The 16,437-nt window shown below is 42.5% G+C and overlaps 2 protein-coding genes across 5 annotated transcripts; one reads left to right on the top strand and one right to left on the bottom strand.

Annotated features, from left to right (window-relative positions):
* Window positions 1-74: 74 nt before the first annotated feature.
* On the top strand, window positions 75-8,274 carry smpd1 (sphingomyelin phosphodiesterase 1). 2 transcript variants are annotated; one of them, XM_056407366.1, is made up of 9 exons: window positions 75-693; window positions 1,160-1,438; window positions 2,145-2,465; window positions 3,168-3,448; window positions 4,712-4,885; window positions 5,770-5,941; window positions 6,219-6,295; window positions 6,658-6,803; window positions 6,889-8,274. In XM_056407366.1, the coding sequence occupies exons 2-9, from the start codon at window positions 1,208-1,210 to the stop codon at window positions 7,305-7,307; spliced, it is 1,821 nt and encodes a 606-aa protein (XP_056263341.1). In that variant the 5' UTR covers window positions 75-693; window positions 1,160-1,207; the 3' UTR covers window positions 7,308-8,274. The 2 variants fall into 2 exon arrangements, with proteins under 2 accessions (XP_056263341.1, XP_056263333.1); XM_056407358.1 differs by having other exon boundaries at window positions 1,134-1,438.
* Window positions 8,275-8,466: 192 nt separating this feature from the next.
* Window positions 8,467-15,372, bottom strand: tpte (transmembrane phosphatase with tensin homology). 3 transcript variants are annotated; one of them, XM_056407037.1, is made up of 19 exons: window positions 15,325-15,372; window positions 14,268-14,361; window positions 14,074-14,154; window positions 13,952-13,999; window positions 13,673-13,834; window positions 13,123-13,242; window positions 12,045-12,144; window positions 11,830-11,893; window positions 11,641-11,705; window positions 11,451-11,511; window positions 11,281-11,362; window positions 10,407-10,495; window positions 10,248-10,309; window positions 10,058-10,138; window positions 9,519-9,624; window positions 9,323-9,420; window positions 9,129-9,224; window positions 8,961-9,031; window positions 8,467-8,874 (listed from the first exon to the last, which is right to left on the bottom strand). In XM_056407037.1, exons 2-19 carry the CDS (start codon window positions 14,312-14,314, stop codon window positions 8,772-8,774), a joined length of 1,536 nt encoding a protein of 511 aa, XP_056263012.1. In that variant the 5' UTR covers window positions 14,315-14,361; window positions 15,325-15,372; the 3' UTR covers window positions 8,467-8,771. The 3 variants fall into 3 exon arrangements, with proteins under 3 accessions (XP_056263012.1, XP_056263004.1, XP_056262997.1); XM_056407029.1 differs by lacking the exon at window positions 15,325-15,372 and adding an exon at window positions 15,022-15,238; XM_056407022.1 differs by lacking the exon at window positions 15,325-15,372 and adding an exon at window positions 14,821-15,004.
* Window positions 15,373-16,437: the final 1,065 nt, after the last annotated feature.

Raw genomic sequence — 16,437 nt, 5'->3', positions numbered from 1 at the left:
ATTTATTTTTTATCATGCTATCAATTATCAAGGCCACAAGATGGGGTTGAAAGCTCCAAATGTACATTTACTGTGGACCTTGTGCTCAAAATTGACTGTCAAATAACTTTATTATGTCTATATATTGAACCCTCAAGCTCAAATCACAGGATGCAGATTTCTCAAATAACATTAATCATGTAATTGCGTTATAGCATCCATTGTTCCATCTTGATCAGAGTTAACGACACATCACAGCAAATACAATCTCGGCGCATTATGTTGGGATGCCGTAACATTAATGTGTGAGAAGGTGCAATTTGCGTTCATGTTGGGAATGTATCGTTAAACTGTTTCGTAGAGTACGCGCACTGTGTACATAGTGCACGATTTAAAGTGCTGTGAACACACAATCATCTCGTCTCAATAACAACTCGGGCTGCAAAGTTCAACGCGTTCCGCAAAAGCGACTAAATTGATCTTCCAGCTCCAGCGTGTTGAAATTTCGCTCAGCACAACAACAAAAAGTGTGCCACGTGACTCGTCAGCTGACTCTCCTGTGTCTTTCATAAGAGCAAACCCGAGAGCTCGAGACATCACAACAACCGGTCGACCCGGCGCGCGCGACTTTGTGGAGGTGGAGCTGCATTTGTTCTCCTCTCTTCTCGGGAAAGGACGACGAAGACCGTCCGGGCTTGCGCTTTTTTTTTGGAGGTAAACGGTGGCAAATAAGTAGCTAGCTTACGACCTTGTGATAATGTGTTAATACGCCTTTTTGTTACATGTATTTGAGTGTATGAGTCCCCTTTCTTTCAAGTGTCAAGCGACCCCCGCTGCGCGTCACTTCCTTGACCCTTCTCGGCTCCTGTACTCTTCTTTAAAGTGTCCTTTTCGTGACCCTTCTCGGCTCCTGTCCTCTTCTTTAAACTGTCACTTATTGACCCTTCTCGACTCCTGTCCTCTTCTTTAAAGTGTCCTTTTTTTGACCCTTCTCGGCTCCTGTCCTCTTCTTTAAACTGTCACTTATTGACCCTTCTCTGCTCCTGTCCTCTTCTTTAAAGTGTCCTTTTTTTTTTACCCTTCTCGGCTCCTGTACCCCTTCTTTAAAGTGTCACTCCCTTGACCCTTCTCGGCTTCTGTACTCTTCTTTAAAGCGCTGCTCCTGTACCCCTTCGCGCAGACCGGCCAACTCGCATTCCTCGGAGGATTCCTGCCGTCAGTCGGGACCATGAAGCTGCCCGCCTCCTCCGGACTGGTCGCCTGCGCCCTGGTGTTAATGTGGCCGCTGTTCGGCTCGTGTCACCCCGCACAGACCCCCCAGCAGCCGCCGCAGCAGCTGCTGCAGCCCAGGCTGCTGTTCCTGGAGCAGTTCAGGCGACACAGTGTGGGCTTTAACTGGAGTAACGCCAGCTGCTCCTTCTGCAAAGGGATCTTCAGCATCCTGGATGTCATCCTCCTGGTAAAGTTAGAGCACGTCTCCTACCCAGGCTGCTAAAGAGGATGCTGGGAGTATGTAGTGATGCACAGTTACCTCTCACCACCGAGATGTTTTTTATGGGATATTGTTCGAGGTTATTAAATTGCCAATTCCATCTTTAAAAAGGCTATATTGTTCAATTTGAACTGCGACTTCGAATACATTGTTGATTTAAATGTAAGGGTTAAATCTGGTAGACATAACTCAATACAATCAACCACCAGAAATACATGTATTTTGTCTCCTTTAAACTGTCAGAAGTTAGCGTTAACTGTTTTTCTGACTAATTTATACAGGGTTATTCCAGTTTGAGTTAATGTTCTTCCTTATGACCATCTCATCTCTTCCTTGACCCATCTTTCTTGACGCATCTTGATCATATGGTCTTTTTTTAGCTACAGCGGTTGACTTTAAACGCGTCTTCTAAACTGAGCAGATAATTTTTTCTTCAACTTAAAAGTGAAATAATTCGAATCTAATGCTGCAATCATCCCACAGTGACAAGTATATAATTTCAAGCATTACATCGTGGTCTATTGGCTTGGAAATTTGAGATTAAAACAGATTTAAGTGTTTAAAAGGTCCTGAGATATGAGGCTTACAAACCTCCAGAGTAATCTAATTTAATTGTATTTGCTCATCTTCCTTTGCTTTTTTCCCTCTATTTTTTTGTTGGTTCCTCTCCTAGAGCACCACGAATGAAGAGCGCGTGGCGCGTGCCGTCGGAGAGGCCTGCGTCACTCTCCACCTGGCCGATGAGCAGGTGTGTCGAGAGATAACGGAGTTGTTCCGGGACGACTTCCTGCGGGCTCTGGAGCAGTCCCTGCTGTGGCCCACTGAGGCGTGCGGCGTGCTCGTGGGCCCTTCCTGTGGCAAGTTTGACATGTACGCCCCGTGGAACATCACCCTGCCGAAGGTCCGAAAGCCCCCCGTCACGCCGCCCGTTCTTCCCAAACCCGGCTCGCCGCAAAGCAGGGTCCTGTTTCTAACCGACGTCCACTGGGACAAGGTGGGTGTCGTTGAGAGATTAGATCAATTTAAATGGACCAATCACAACACAGCAAGTGATGGTTTCAGTTGTATACAAGCACATTACTTTCTCCAGACGTCTCCTCACGCTCTGCTGCCACAAGGACAGATACAGGAGAACATTCCTGCCGACGGCTTTGAGGCTCTACAACAGATCACCTCTTGCCAGATCATAGTGCAATAACTACAATAATAACTTCATATCCACACTATGTTGATCTGCACTTCACACATTTCATTTATTTACACGACACACATACACACACTTTGCATTTTGCACACTGTCTATATTTGGTGTTTTTATATTTAGTTTAATTTGTCATTCGTATTGTGTATTGTGTATGCATATATGTTGTATATATACATATATATTTTATTTTATATTTTGCTTTGTATGCTTCTATATCTTTCATCCCTGTTTTTTATATTTTATTTTTTATTCTTGTGTGTTTGGTTTATTGGTGCTGCTACTGCTACGACAAATAATATCTAGTATATATCTATGTGGTTATAACCCTTTTCTTTACTTGTGTGATAATAAAATGCTAGATTATTTAATCATCTATCACACAATGTGTGCATTAAATGCAGTATTTAAGTTGATGGTGGACCATATTGAATTCCAGGACTGCAATCTACCCTCTAACCCCCCCCCAAAAAAAATAATCCTCTCCACCGATAGGAGTATTCAGCCGGCAGCGCCGGAGACTGCAAGGAGCCGCTGTGTTGTCGTCAAGACTCCGGCGTTCCCAGCTGGCGGCAGAGGGAGGCTGGCTACTGGGGAACCTACAGCAAGTGTGACCTCCCTCTGTGGACGGTGGAGAACCTCCTGGAGAACGCTGCCCGAGACGGGCCCTGGGACTGGGTCTACTGGACCGGGGACATACCGGCGCACAATGTTTGGTCTCAGACCCGGAAGCAGCAGCTGTCGGAGCTCACGGTCATCTCCAGGCTCATCCACAAGTACCTTTCCTTTTTTTGTAATTTTTTTTTAGGATGCGTATTTAGACATGAAATGAAATGAATTGCTCCTTTCACACATGAGATAGTGGATGTGTAGTCTTAGTTTAGTTTAGTTTATTTTGATCAGCAAAATATACAAAAATCAAAATTCAACAAAAGAAGAAAGTGGCTGACCGAAAGGGTCGAGGCTGAAGCCATCAAGCTTAAAAGGGCCCTAATCTATGATTTCACGAAAAAACTTATTTCAGAGAACCATATACATATACATATTTACATAAAACAATAAATAAAACAAAAAATAACTAGTCCCCATTAACCGTTACTTATGATGCTTCATCAATGCTGATACGCCTGTACTTCTCCAGAGTCATGTCTTTAAATTTTTTCTTGAATATCACCAGATTTTTTACTTTCTTTGATGTAATCAATTAAAATATTCCACTGTTTCACCCCCATAGACAGATGTGCGCATGCTTTTTAAAGTTGTATGAACAATTGGCTGCTTGAAATTCCATCTCCCTCTTAGTTCATACTCTCCTTCGCTATCTCTAAAAAATCTCACCGTTACTCCTGATGACTTTACCATTTGGTAGTTAATAGAATAACCATGTTACTAGTAGGCTATTGCAATTTCTGGATTTGTGATCATTTATCTTAAGTGGCCACATTCTGGATGTGTTACTTGAGGCCTGTACTACGAAGCAAGTTTACATGCATAGTGTTATTATATCTCGTTCACATAAAATGTGTTCGCAGTGTATGACCTTTCACAATATTGGACGAGTCGACTGTCCGTAGAGCGACGTTTTTATCATAATCTCAGAGCAAACTATAATCCTAGACCAATACAAAGAAGTTTAACACGTCATCCAAGAGAAAGGGTTCAGGCTAACCTTATTCTGACTCTCAATCCTCTGCAAAGCACATGTATGACCAAAAGGGTCAAAGTTCAAGGTGCAATATATGACGAGGTAGCATGTCTGCATGCAGCTGGACTATAGATTAACAATATTAAGTATGCAGGTTGGAGCCCAGTGTGAACCTCTCTGTCCATCAACTCTCGAGCCGCACATCGAGGTGGCGCCTTTTTATTGATTTGTTATCTGCGCGGCATAAATGAGATAAAGTAAGTCGATAATAAGTGAGAGAACCAGTGTTAAAACCTTAAGTTGCATCGCTTGCCCCAAATCATGCATCACAGTACAGGCCTCCGAGAATTGATGCGACCGGTTGTTTACTCTGACCTCTTCACCTCCTGTCCAGACACCTGGGGCCCAACGTGACGGTCTACCCTGCCGTGGGGAACCACGAGAGTACCCCGGTCAACAGCTTCCCCCCTCCATTCATTCATGGCAACCGATCCTGCTCCTGGCTCTACGACACCATGGCCGAGGAGTGGGCGCCGTGGTTAACGGAGCAGGCTTTGAAGACTTTAAGGTTTCCAAATATATTCATCTTTTTCTATGTTTTTTTTAATATTGATGGGTACATAACGCAGTAAACATGAACTTTAACTGATATTTCCATTGTTACCTTCGCATTGAAAATGCGGAATGTTATGTTTTGATCGCCGTGTATTTATTTATTTGTATGCGTGTTACTCGCATAACTCAAAAAGTATTAAACCAAATCGCATGACATTTGGTGGGATGATTGGTTATTATCCAGGGACCATTTGATTCGATTTTGCGATTGATCGGATCAAAAGTCAAGGTCAAGGTCATGAAAAGGTCAACATCTTCTTTTTACCATATTTTTATCCAATTGGCATTCAACTAATGCCAAAAATGTTCATAATTCAATGCCCAATCTTGTGATATGCGAAGGTATGCGCTCTACCGAGTGCCCTTTCTAGTTTTTCATATTTTTGTTGACTTATACAAACTGGTACACCCACCTAGAGGAATAGGAAAATAAATGCATACAAATAAATAAAGAGGTCACCTCATTTCGCCGAGCCAGACGTCTACATATATGTACCTAAACACACACACATCTGGTACATCTGTATGTAGACACACCTGTATCACTCTACGGAGTAACTACACAGTCATTACATCACACAAGTATATTTTTATTGTAATCTTTACTGTGTGACATGTGCTGTGCAGGTCATGCCACCTTGTAGATACGGCACAATGATGTGTTTTTTTAGTCGTTTGTTTTACCTTTTTTTTTTTTTTTTTTTGGTTGTAGTTTTACATCCCACTTTTCACAATCAGAAATCTCATTTCCCAGTATAGTGTTCCCTATTTTGATGGTGTGGCCGAGAGCTGAAATTAACCTTTCGAGTCCATCTATTTCTCTCGCTGTGATTCCAGATACGGAGGCTTCTACACGCTGGAGATCGAGCCCGGTCTGAGGGTGGTCTCTCTCAACATGAACTTTTGTGCGCGAGAGAACTTCTGGCTGATGGTGAACTCCACGGATCCGGCTAACCAGCTGCAGTGGCTGGTCCACATCCTTCAGGGCAGTGAGGACAAAGGAGAGAAGGCGAGTAGAGTGGCAAAAACAAAAGGAGGGATGAAGATATTGGGCTGGTTTGATCACGAAACATTGTAAAGCCAATGAAACTCTTAGTGTAGTCCATGTCCTTCTCAATGTGCTGCATCCTAGAGGTGGGTAAAGACTACGACTTTGCTATTTTTACCTTTATTATATTCCCCATATAGTTATATAGTTAGTATCGAGCAATTAAGAGATTGCAATTAAACTTTATTTTTTGTGTGCAATAACTTTCTGTGTGCTCTCAAATATTCTTTTCTTTCAGGTCCATATAATTGGTCACATTCCACCTGGCCTGTGTCTTGGCAGCTGGAGCTGGAACTACTATCACATTGTCAACAGGTTTGATCCTTTAGACCTAAAATCCGCCGTATCTCGGAACATTTATCATCGCTGTCGTGCAGTGAAGACACTCGAAGGAGGAGTAGATCGTTCGTGTTGCTGAGCAGAGTCCATGTGTATGGAATATCAATCCAGTGTCGATAGTCTGGGGCTCTTTGCACAGATAGTTGGTAACAAAACCCAAAATACACCGTGTATTGTGTTTGACTTTGTTTACGTCAGATCTTTTGTGTCCGCTTTAGTTAATCAATGTGTTTCCTCTTTCTAGAGGTCAGTGAGCTCCTGTGGTAAAAGTTGCTGCATGTGACCGATGAGAGAAGTTGTAAAGGTTTCTCTTAAGATCCTCTTTTTTTAAAATTCAGATATGAAAGTACAGTCACCGGACAGTTTTTTGGCCACACCCATTTCGACGAGTTCGAGATGTTTTACGACGAGGCCACCATGACCCGCCCCGTAGGAGTGGCATTCATCGCCCCCAGTGTCACCACCTACATTAACCTGAACCCAGGTGAGTGGATGAACTCCTCCGACCTCGACATTCCCGAAGCGGCACGCAGCTAAATGTAAATATTTTGTGTGTATTCTCTCTCCAGGTTTCCGTGTCTACTACGTGGACGGGAATTACCACGGCAGTTCCAGGCTGGTGCTCGACCACGAAACCTACATCCTCAACCTCACGGAGGCCAACCACAGCCCGGGAGCGCCGCGCGCCCCGGTGCTGAACCCCAAGTGGACCCTGCTGTACCGCGCCACCGAGGCCTACGGTCTGACCAGCCTGTTCCCCTCCGACTACGACGGGATGCTGCGGACCTTCCTGAAGGACGACCGGGCCTTCCAAAAGTTCTGGCACTTCCGGCACAAAGGACACGTGTCGGAGCCCTGCAGGGAGACGTGCAAAACCACGCTGCTCTGCCTCCTGCGGAGCGGCCGCTACGACGAGCTGGAGCTGTGCGACTTGCAGCACGGTTTTGGAGGGAACATGGCGCGGGCTGCCAGAAAGACCCTCTGTTGACCAGGGGGGGGGGGGGGGGGTCAGGGCGGTCAGACTGAAGGAAATGACCGAAACTGAAATTCTGCTGAAGTGAATTATAATCTTTAGCTGGTCGTTCAACAAGCAACGTGTTGGTTTTTAAGAGTAAAGTTACGAGAGCCGTTGATGTGAATCTGACCGAAGAACTCGGTTACGCGTTATCGGTAATGTTTATTTCCCAAAGACGTACGATTGTAACGCGCCTCGGGTTTGTCAACCCCTGCTTTGGATGCAATGTCGTGAAGGCTTTAATCGAAAGCTGTTCTGTTTACTTGACATGCAGGAGTTTGGTCAACGGTCATAATTTATGCAATTCTGTTATACTCGGTGCCTTCTATCAGGAAGAATTGTGAAACATGTCTCGCCTTAATCTTATTCTATCGAATAGCGTTAACTCAAAGATGATTCTGTGTCCGTGAAGATTAAATATAACGAGACACAATCTCAATTTCTGGTAGATTGTGGCTGTGTCACAACGTGAAGCGAATAAGTGTCGCTCTATTGAACATGGACTGATGGATCGCTTCTTGAGGTGTGTGTTGCAGTCTTTTGGGACTTTTTAGCACCTTGTGGAGATTTAGACCAGTAAAGTATTTACTTTATTTCAGAGCATCAGCTGCCTCTAAATAAAGGAACCGTTTCTCCCACTGAGGCTTAGAGCTGTCTGCACTTTAGTTGTTAGGCTAGTTCACTTTCAGGTGTGGTTGACCTGAAGTGACACGAACAGGAAGTCTCCGCTCGGTCTCTGCAACCTTTGGTGCAACACGTGATGAGAAATGCATCTTGTGAAATGAGCAACGGTGTATTGTGAATTATGCTATAAGCTGATGTATTAAACTGAATTGTGATTGTAAAATCGATCAAGCCAACTTTATATATTTTAATGATTTGGTGTCTGCTCCCTGTTTTGTTTTTTTGAAATGCCAAATAAAAAATCTCATGCAGATGACCCAGCCCCTTCTTACAGAAACTGACCTGTGGCATGTGTTGTAAGCTGGTTTCCTCACTGAGAACAAACTGCTGCATTTTAGTCGCTAGACATGGTGCTTTAGGAAAACAGCTGGTTTTAAAACTATTTGAGGGGATTAATGCCACTGGGAAGTAGTTCAAGACTCAAATGGGCCGTCAAAGAAATACAAACTCTCTGCAAATTCGTGTTTATTTTAGGACGCCCAAAATAGTCGCCACACAAACAGATTCCCTGGTACATGTGATGGTAATCCAACCCCACGCCCCTCCATTATTATACACTCCAGTTGAAGTGCCACGGCTCGAATCAGAGCAACACTGCAAGATTTGATTGAGTGGAGGACTCGAGAACCTGGAGCTCTCGCAACATTTGAACATCTCAGGCCTCTTTGAACTCTTCATTTCTTTAGTTAGTGTTCAATCTACCAATTTACAAGTACGACTGTAACGAGTCATTTAATCCTTTTCGTCCTTTTATTACGGTTCTGAGAAGAGCATAGTGACGCCAAAGTCCTCCTTGTACAGGTTCCACATCTTGGGCTTGTGTGGGTTGTCCAGCTCGTCTCTGGGAAGAAACAGCCTGTGGGAGGGAAAGGAGAGTTCAGTCATGCTATATAAAAAACAACTAATAAGAGCTTAAATAAGTCACCGCATCGGAGACGTTACCTGTTGTCCTCTATGAAAGACGTATTGAACCAGAAGTAGAACGGAACGTCTTCGTATCCTTTCGGAAGACCCTGATGGAACGGACACACACACACACACACACACGTCAAGCTCAACACCAGCTTTACTTGCATACTGTGGTTTGCTGGTGTAAAGGAAAGCACTCACAGCACTGGATTCAAACATGACCTTCACATCCCCTTCAACCACAGGCCCGTTCAGCAGGCTGATGACTGTTGCATTACTGCCCACATCAGGAAATACCTTTAAAAAGAAAAAACAGTCACACTCGTTCAACAAGTAAACCAGTATGACCCGATTAGTGCATGAACTGTGTGTGTGTGTGTGTGTGTGAGACTCACTGTGCAGTTTTCCCGTTTGGCACACACACATTGAAATAGCAGCTCTTTCTTCACATATATCTTGACCTTGAGATCGCTGCCGTCACCTTTACCCACACCTGGGTGAAAGCAAAACAAAAAGAACAAGCAGATGGCAACCCAGGCGCAAAGAGTTCCGTAACGGATCACGTCACACGGTCCGCTGCGTGGCCTTCACCTCCGATGGAGTGGATGCGGATGCTCTTGATCACGAGCCTTTTAGGTGGAGGCAGCTGCCTGTTGAACTTGGTCTTCATGGTCTCGTAGTAGCCCACGTACCGGCTCTGTGACACACACAAGTGTCTGTGGTTTTGTACGGAAAACTGGTTCATAGCTAAATGTATGATGGATTATACAAATAAATATTGTATTTCTATTATAATTATCACTATTATTACTACAATCACTTTATGTTGGGAGAAACGTACTTTCAGATCTTCTGTATATTTGCACAAATGGAAGAAGTGACCATAAAGATGACAGACTGACTTTTTTTGAATAGCATATACAGTATAATGGTAAATTAGGTTACTGATGGAGACTGTAGTAACCTGAAAACTATTCTATAGGTGAAAGTTCCTGTTCGTAAAAAAGTGAGTCGTCTCCATGCGTTACTTTTACACCTTCTGTCAGCCAGTTCATTCTTTCTGACAGGCACCAGTCAGTCTGAAATGGTCAAATGTCTAGATAAATGCCTCGATCGCATGCATCTCTAACCTGAGAGGGCGTCTCCACTCCCTGAAACTTGGAGCTCTGACTCTTGTCCGTCCTCCTCTCACCAAAATACTCCAGACTGTCCTGGTGGACACAAAAGAAATGAAACATCAGAAAGGAAATTGAAAAAAAAATGTTGCCGATTCAATAACCCTCCCTTTACCGAATGTCAAAACTAAAAAAAGAGACGTACTTTTGCACTCTCAAACTGGTCACTGTCAATAAACCAGGTGCACACCAGAGTACCTGTGCGACCTGTGGAGGAGAGCAGTGGGGAAGTGTGACATGTACACCAAACCGACGTCTTTGTTCACAAAATGAGACCGAAACAAGTCGTGGTCTTCGGCGTCACCTTTCCCTCCTTTGCAGTGAATGGCGATGATGTTTTTGGGGTCAACAGACATCCACTCCCTCACACTGGCGGTGAATTTCAACATGTCCCTGAGACGGATAAAGTCGTGGGCAACACATTAGGACATTGAGATAAGCTGGCAGACTGTTGCACAACACGTGATGGTAGTTGTTGATCTTGTTTCCTTATGCACTCAGAACACAAAGTCAGCACACGTGCCTAGAATAAAAATACACTTTACTGGACACCAGCAGTCATAATGGAAAACTAATGCAGTGGTTCTCAAACTTTTTCTGTCGCGGCCCACTTTGAAGAAAAATATTTATGACTCGCCACCAACAAAATGGTAAGCTGACTTTTTATTGAAATAGCTTTTTGTGACTCCTCCATCTGTGCTTTATAATAATAATAAAGAAAAGCGCATCACTTTGAAGTAAACCAAATGTGAGATCACTTTGTTAGAATAATAAACAGGTTGCAAAATTTGGCAATAAAGAGTTTTTACACTGCATACATTTTCAAAATATAAGTGCAGATGTGTCTATTTCTAGTAGTATTAGTGGCTGAAATGAGCCTGCTTTCCACTACAAATATTTTTTATAGGGTTGCAAGGCACTCTAAATTCATGCTCAATGTTGAGCTTTTGTTTTGAAGGGCAACAGCGGAAAAGCCGAACTCACTTGGCTTTTGGCAAAACCTGTCGTACCACTGCGTCCCACTAGAGGGGCCCGGCCCACAGTTTGAGAACCACTGATCAAATGGATCAATATCGTAAGTATAGTAACAAAAGACGCCATTGCAGATCATCTGTAATCTGAATGACTAAAGTATGATTACAAACAACAACAAAATCCCAAAAGGAAATGTTACTCACTCCAATGAGGGGACGTTGTGGTCATCAATGAACACCCGCTCGACCTTGTAGTGGAAGAACTGGGGGTCGTAGCCTTTCTCACCTGGAAACAAAGTCGACACGTTTTGTGTACTTCTACATAATAATAAAAAAGGGGATGCAGTGCACGTGATGAGGTGCCACCTACTTACTGCAAAGGTTGTAAACTTTATAGTGGCCTTCGTGTTTAGTGTCTAGGAACCTCGCCACCTCCTACACAGAAAGAGAGGAACAGGTTGAGACTCCTGTGGAGGTGTGAATACTTTGAATGGAGTCTACTTTATATTGAAAGTTCTTAGTAACAATGGATTAATTTGGGATTTGGCGAGTCATTAGAATGACCTTGATTGGATTCCTGTAGAACGACTGCTTCCCGGAGGAGGGGAACGACATGGCGATGACGCGGTCTAAGTGGGTAAAGATGCAAAGAAATGTTCCATTGCTTAAAAGGATGTCATTTTTTTGTCTACATTTATTTTTTTAACATGCATTATGGTATTTTCGGGACATTGCACAACTTGTAACATCTACCTGTGACATAGGTTAGGTCAAGGTCAAATCCATCCTTTTGATAACGACGCTTGTTTTCAGATACCTGAGAAAAACAAGTTAATTACCAGGAAGAAGTAGACGTCTTTCTTCCCTCTTGATGCAAACTATTTCTACACAATCCTCCTGAAGACGCCAGTGAGCGTTACTACTTTAGGGATTCACAGTTTACTACGCAGCCATGGTAACAACCGTACCATCCTCCTGGTGACCTTCTCCAGCTCTTTGCGCTGAGCGGCCAGTCGGAAAACCCTCACCAGGATTATTATTCTCAGGAAACGGAGGAACGACACCATCCTGATGAAGAATTAATACAGAAATACAAACATTAAGGGTTAATGTTTTATTTATTATTACATTTTAAGAAATTTGCCAATTTTATTTGTAAGTACTATAGGGTGAAGTTGACATTTGGAAATGTGGTGAATATATTACATTACTTAGAAATATTTGAAGATATCAGTAGACTCAAAATGCACAGAAATGATATTGTTGATGTTCCCTGTATTGATTCTATATTTTTCACTGATATTTGACCAAAATATAATTTAATTAAATTGTCTGCTTGATGTAAAAAAAATGGATACGAATTTTTTATCATAATCTCTTAAAATAATTATAAAATACACTGCAGGAATATTATTATTATTGACTTTAGGCTTGCCACATATTTTAATTAAACCTGCGTTCACAGTCGAGCTTGCGACGTTGTGTTTAGGGATCGCTATATAATATTTAAATAAAAAATAATGAAATATATAATAATAAATGTATTATATATATATATATTTTTTTTTATTAGTTAAAGGTGAACCATTAAAGAAAACTCCAACTTTGACAAAAACCCAGGAGAAAAAGAAAAAAAAAAATCATACAATGAATGTTAAAAGCTGAGCCAGAACATTATTTTGTAGCGCTGAAAAGGGTCCCCAAGATTTCGTAATTCCTACTGGACATCTAGGCTTTATGAAATTAATTAATAGTCCTGCACACCACAGGTGTTTTCAATTACAGTTTGCACATGGCTCAGAGTCTAATCAGGCCACTTAAGTGAAAACACCTGTGTAGGTGGACAATGAACACTCTACACAGGTGTTTTCACTGAAGTGGCCTGATGGGCCTTTTTTTTTTTAAATCAGCAGAACATCAATTTGAGGTTAATTTACTAAATCAATCTCTAGCTTCCAAATTCTTTATCCACTACAAATGCACCAACACATGTAACAACTGTGTGAGCCACCTGTAGCGTTAGCATGGCGATGCAGAGGGAGGTACCTGGGGATGAGGCTGGCTCCCGATAAGTCAGTGAAGGTGTAGATCATGGTGATCGCCAGTGTGACTCCCACAACACCAGCGTCTACGATGTTCAGCTTGGAGCTGAAGTAGACTTTGAACCTGTAAAAAATAAAAAGACACAACGTGAGACAATGTGCAACATCTAGTGTGTGTGTGTGTGTCTGGAACCCGCATTACTTTAGGAGAAAGTATGTATTCAGTGACGCTCATTATGTTCCTCAAGGAACAGCCCCCCGTACATGTCATTTATTTCCTGTCCAGCTTCCTCTTCAGAGCTTCCTGTTTAACAGCTAATCACACTGGATTTCTGCTGACGGACACTCGGGGGACGTTTGCTTCACTCTTTTTTTTTTTTTTACATTCTAGCAAGCAAGTTGCGGAAATAACTGTCGTTGTGGGCAAACTAAATGTGAAATACTGGGGTGCATTTTACAATATATTATCCGATACAGCCACACCACGAAATAGTGACCTTCGGAAAATAAGTAACAAAACGTTCGAAACAAGGTGTCCTTGAGAAGGAACTCACCCCTCCACGTAGACCCGCAGGAGAACGTCGGCGAGAAAGAACAAGGAGATGGTGAGGGACACGGCCTCCAAGGCATTGCCGACCTCTCTGCTCTTGGCTGGCAGGGATAAGTCCACAATGACCAGCACAAAGTCCACTAGGATCAGGATCACGCCAAAAATACTGGACGGAATAGACGCATACACTTAATAATATCAGCAAACACTACCAGGCAAGGAAAAAATCAGCATGGGCAATTATATATTAAATCCAAAAAAGGAGTTCCCCATGCAGACTTACCGAAATCCAAAGGACATAACGAAAGGTGTAATCTTCTTCCGGACATTGCTGCAAAGGATAAAATATGCAATTAAAGTATGCTCCTTATGAATATAACTGTTGTATATGTGTTCAGTCCTTACTGATACGTCGTGTCTGGGACCACGAGCTCCTCCTTTCCATCGTCAATCTCCACTTTAGCATCCTCCATCTTTGCAACGTTTCTAAAAAGGACAGGTAGAGATGAGGTAAACAAACACACAAAAAAGCAGGCCGGAAAAGACACAATCACTACGTTCACATGCAAAGCTCCAGCAACACACATGGCATTCCTCACCCATTTACACCTGAATCTGACCCCGGGCTGAAATAGACGGAGGACATGATGTGTGGTGGGTCTTCCTTATCACCTTGTTCGGAGCGTGTGGATTCTGCATTTTGAAAACAAGGAACAGAGAAAGATTAAACTCCCGTGTTCAGCACGCCTCTCCAACTTTATATATAGTGTAACCAGCAGAGCTCCTGATGTAAAATGCTGCAGCTTTCACATAAATCCAGACAAAAACACTTGAATCTAACTTTTTAATCAGCATATTTCACATAAATCCAGCTCTTTTAAGAGAAAGACAAAACACTTTAATTAAACTTTTAAAATAAGCATATTTCACATGAAACCAGCTCTTTTGAAAGAAAGACAAAACACTTGAATTATACTTCTTTTTTTTAAATCACCATATTTCACATAAATCCACTCTGATAGACAGATAAAACAATTGAAATCAAACTTTTTTTAAAATTAGCATCCAGGATATATCAGTCCTTCCTAAAACAAACAAAAATCACACAAAAATTGCTTTAAAAAAAAGCGATAAAGACAAATTCATTGTTACCTCGAACAAAAATGAAAACGACAGGATTCAAATCACACAACTAGCCTCAGCTCCCCTGGGCTGAGAGCCCACCCTCTCACAGTCCCGTCTTCTTCTTCTTCTTCTTCTTCTTCTTCTTCTGCAACAGTTTGTTGAACCGTGGAAACCTAACCGATGCACGGTCCCCCCCAAAACACCCACGAGACGCTCTCTGCTGCTTACCGTCGGGACTGTCATTCGTGAAGGTGTACGGGAGTTTGTCTCGTGACTTCGTCTCGTGAGGACAAAGGAAGACGGTTCAAAGGTTAACCGGGTACAATTTGTTTCTTCTTTTCTCTCTCCAGCCACTATTCCGCTTTCCTTGTCTTTCTTTTTTTGCAAACGTAGCGGTTTCGGACTTCCTGGAACTCAGTGAAAAAACGCTCGGCCTTTTTTTCTTCCTCCACCCTCCTCTCTCCTAGTTAATCGTTACTCATCTCTCCGCCTGAGAAGCGCCGTGACGCGCCGTGTGTTCCCGAGCCTTACCGTAATCGTACCGTCCGGTGTGGAGCTGTGGAGCTGCAGAGCCTCTCGCGCCTCCTCCCTCCTCTCACATCTGGTTTTAATTGAACGCGCGTTCACAGTCGAGCTGGCGACGTTGGGTTCAAGGATCGCTTTTTATTTGCAAAAAAATATTTTAATTTGTGGAAAAATATATAATAAATACTAATACATTAATTAAAAAATATATATATATTATTTTTGGATACACTTTATTTAATTTTTTAGATAAATATCTTTTTTATTAGTTAAAGGTGAACCATTAAAGAAAACTCCAACTTTGGCAAAAATCCAGGGAAATCCTACTATGGATGTAAAAAGCTGAGCCAGAACAATAACCTATATTAAACAACTCTTACTCTGAATTTCTCTTTTCAAAATCAGGGTTTCTACGTGCTTCAAGACAAAGTCATGGTGGACAATATATATTCAAAACAGACAAAAAATACACATATAAATACACACAGGCACGTGCACAGATAGACCCCTAGTGGTGCTCAAGCACCAGCCCTTTTGCCCTGGATGAGAAAAGTGCCCTTTTTGCTGGAGCCCACTTTTTTCATTCGTCAGGATTTAAGAATAAAAGTTACTCTTTCTGTCATCAAGTCCCCACCCCCACACTCATTTTGAAAATGACGTAAGAGGGCAATACGGATTCGTATCAGACCAGCGAGGAGGGCAATACGTGGCTGGCATGACGACCCATTAGCCAATCAGAACGCGTGTACTGTTGTTGCTATATAATAATCCATCTTTATTCATAAAGAAAATGTAAGCTAGCGGTCTGATGCTGCCCAGAGGAAACGCAGGTTGAGGACAGCTTCATCAGTGTATTGCTGCTTATGCTTCAACTGTCAGAATTTTTTTTTGGCATTGGGTGCCCTTTTTCTTGGTTTGAGCACCTGCCCCCCAAAATGTCTGTGCACGTGCCTGCATACACACACACACATATATATATATATATAAATATATTTACCACAAACAAAAAGGTGTAGCTCTACCGACAGCCGACCCAGCTGAATTAAAGAATACCTTTGAATGTTTGATATGGTTTTGATCAACATCTCCTAAATCCATTTTTTTTACTTGGTTCCTGAA

Source organism: Pseudoliparis swirei, chromosome 3 (assembly GCF_029220125.1).
Source record: "Pseudoliparis swirei isolate HS2019 ecotype Mariana Trench chromosome 3, NWPU_hadal_v1, whole genome shotgun sequence".
NCBI classification, from domain to species: domain Eukaryota; kingdom Metazoa; phylum Chordata; class Actinopteri; order Perciformes; family Liparidae; genus Pseudoliparis; species Pseudoliparis swirei.
Note: the sequence above shows the minus strand (reverse complement) of the source record. Positions and strands in the feature narration are given on the sequence as shown.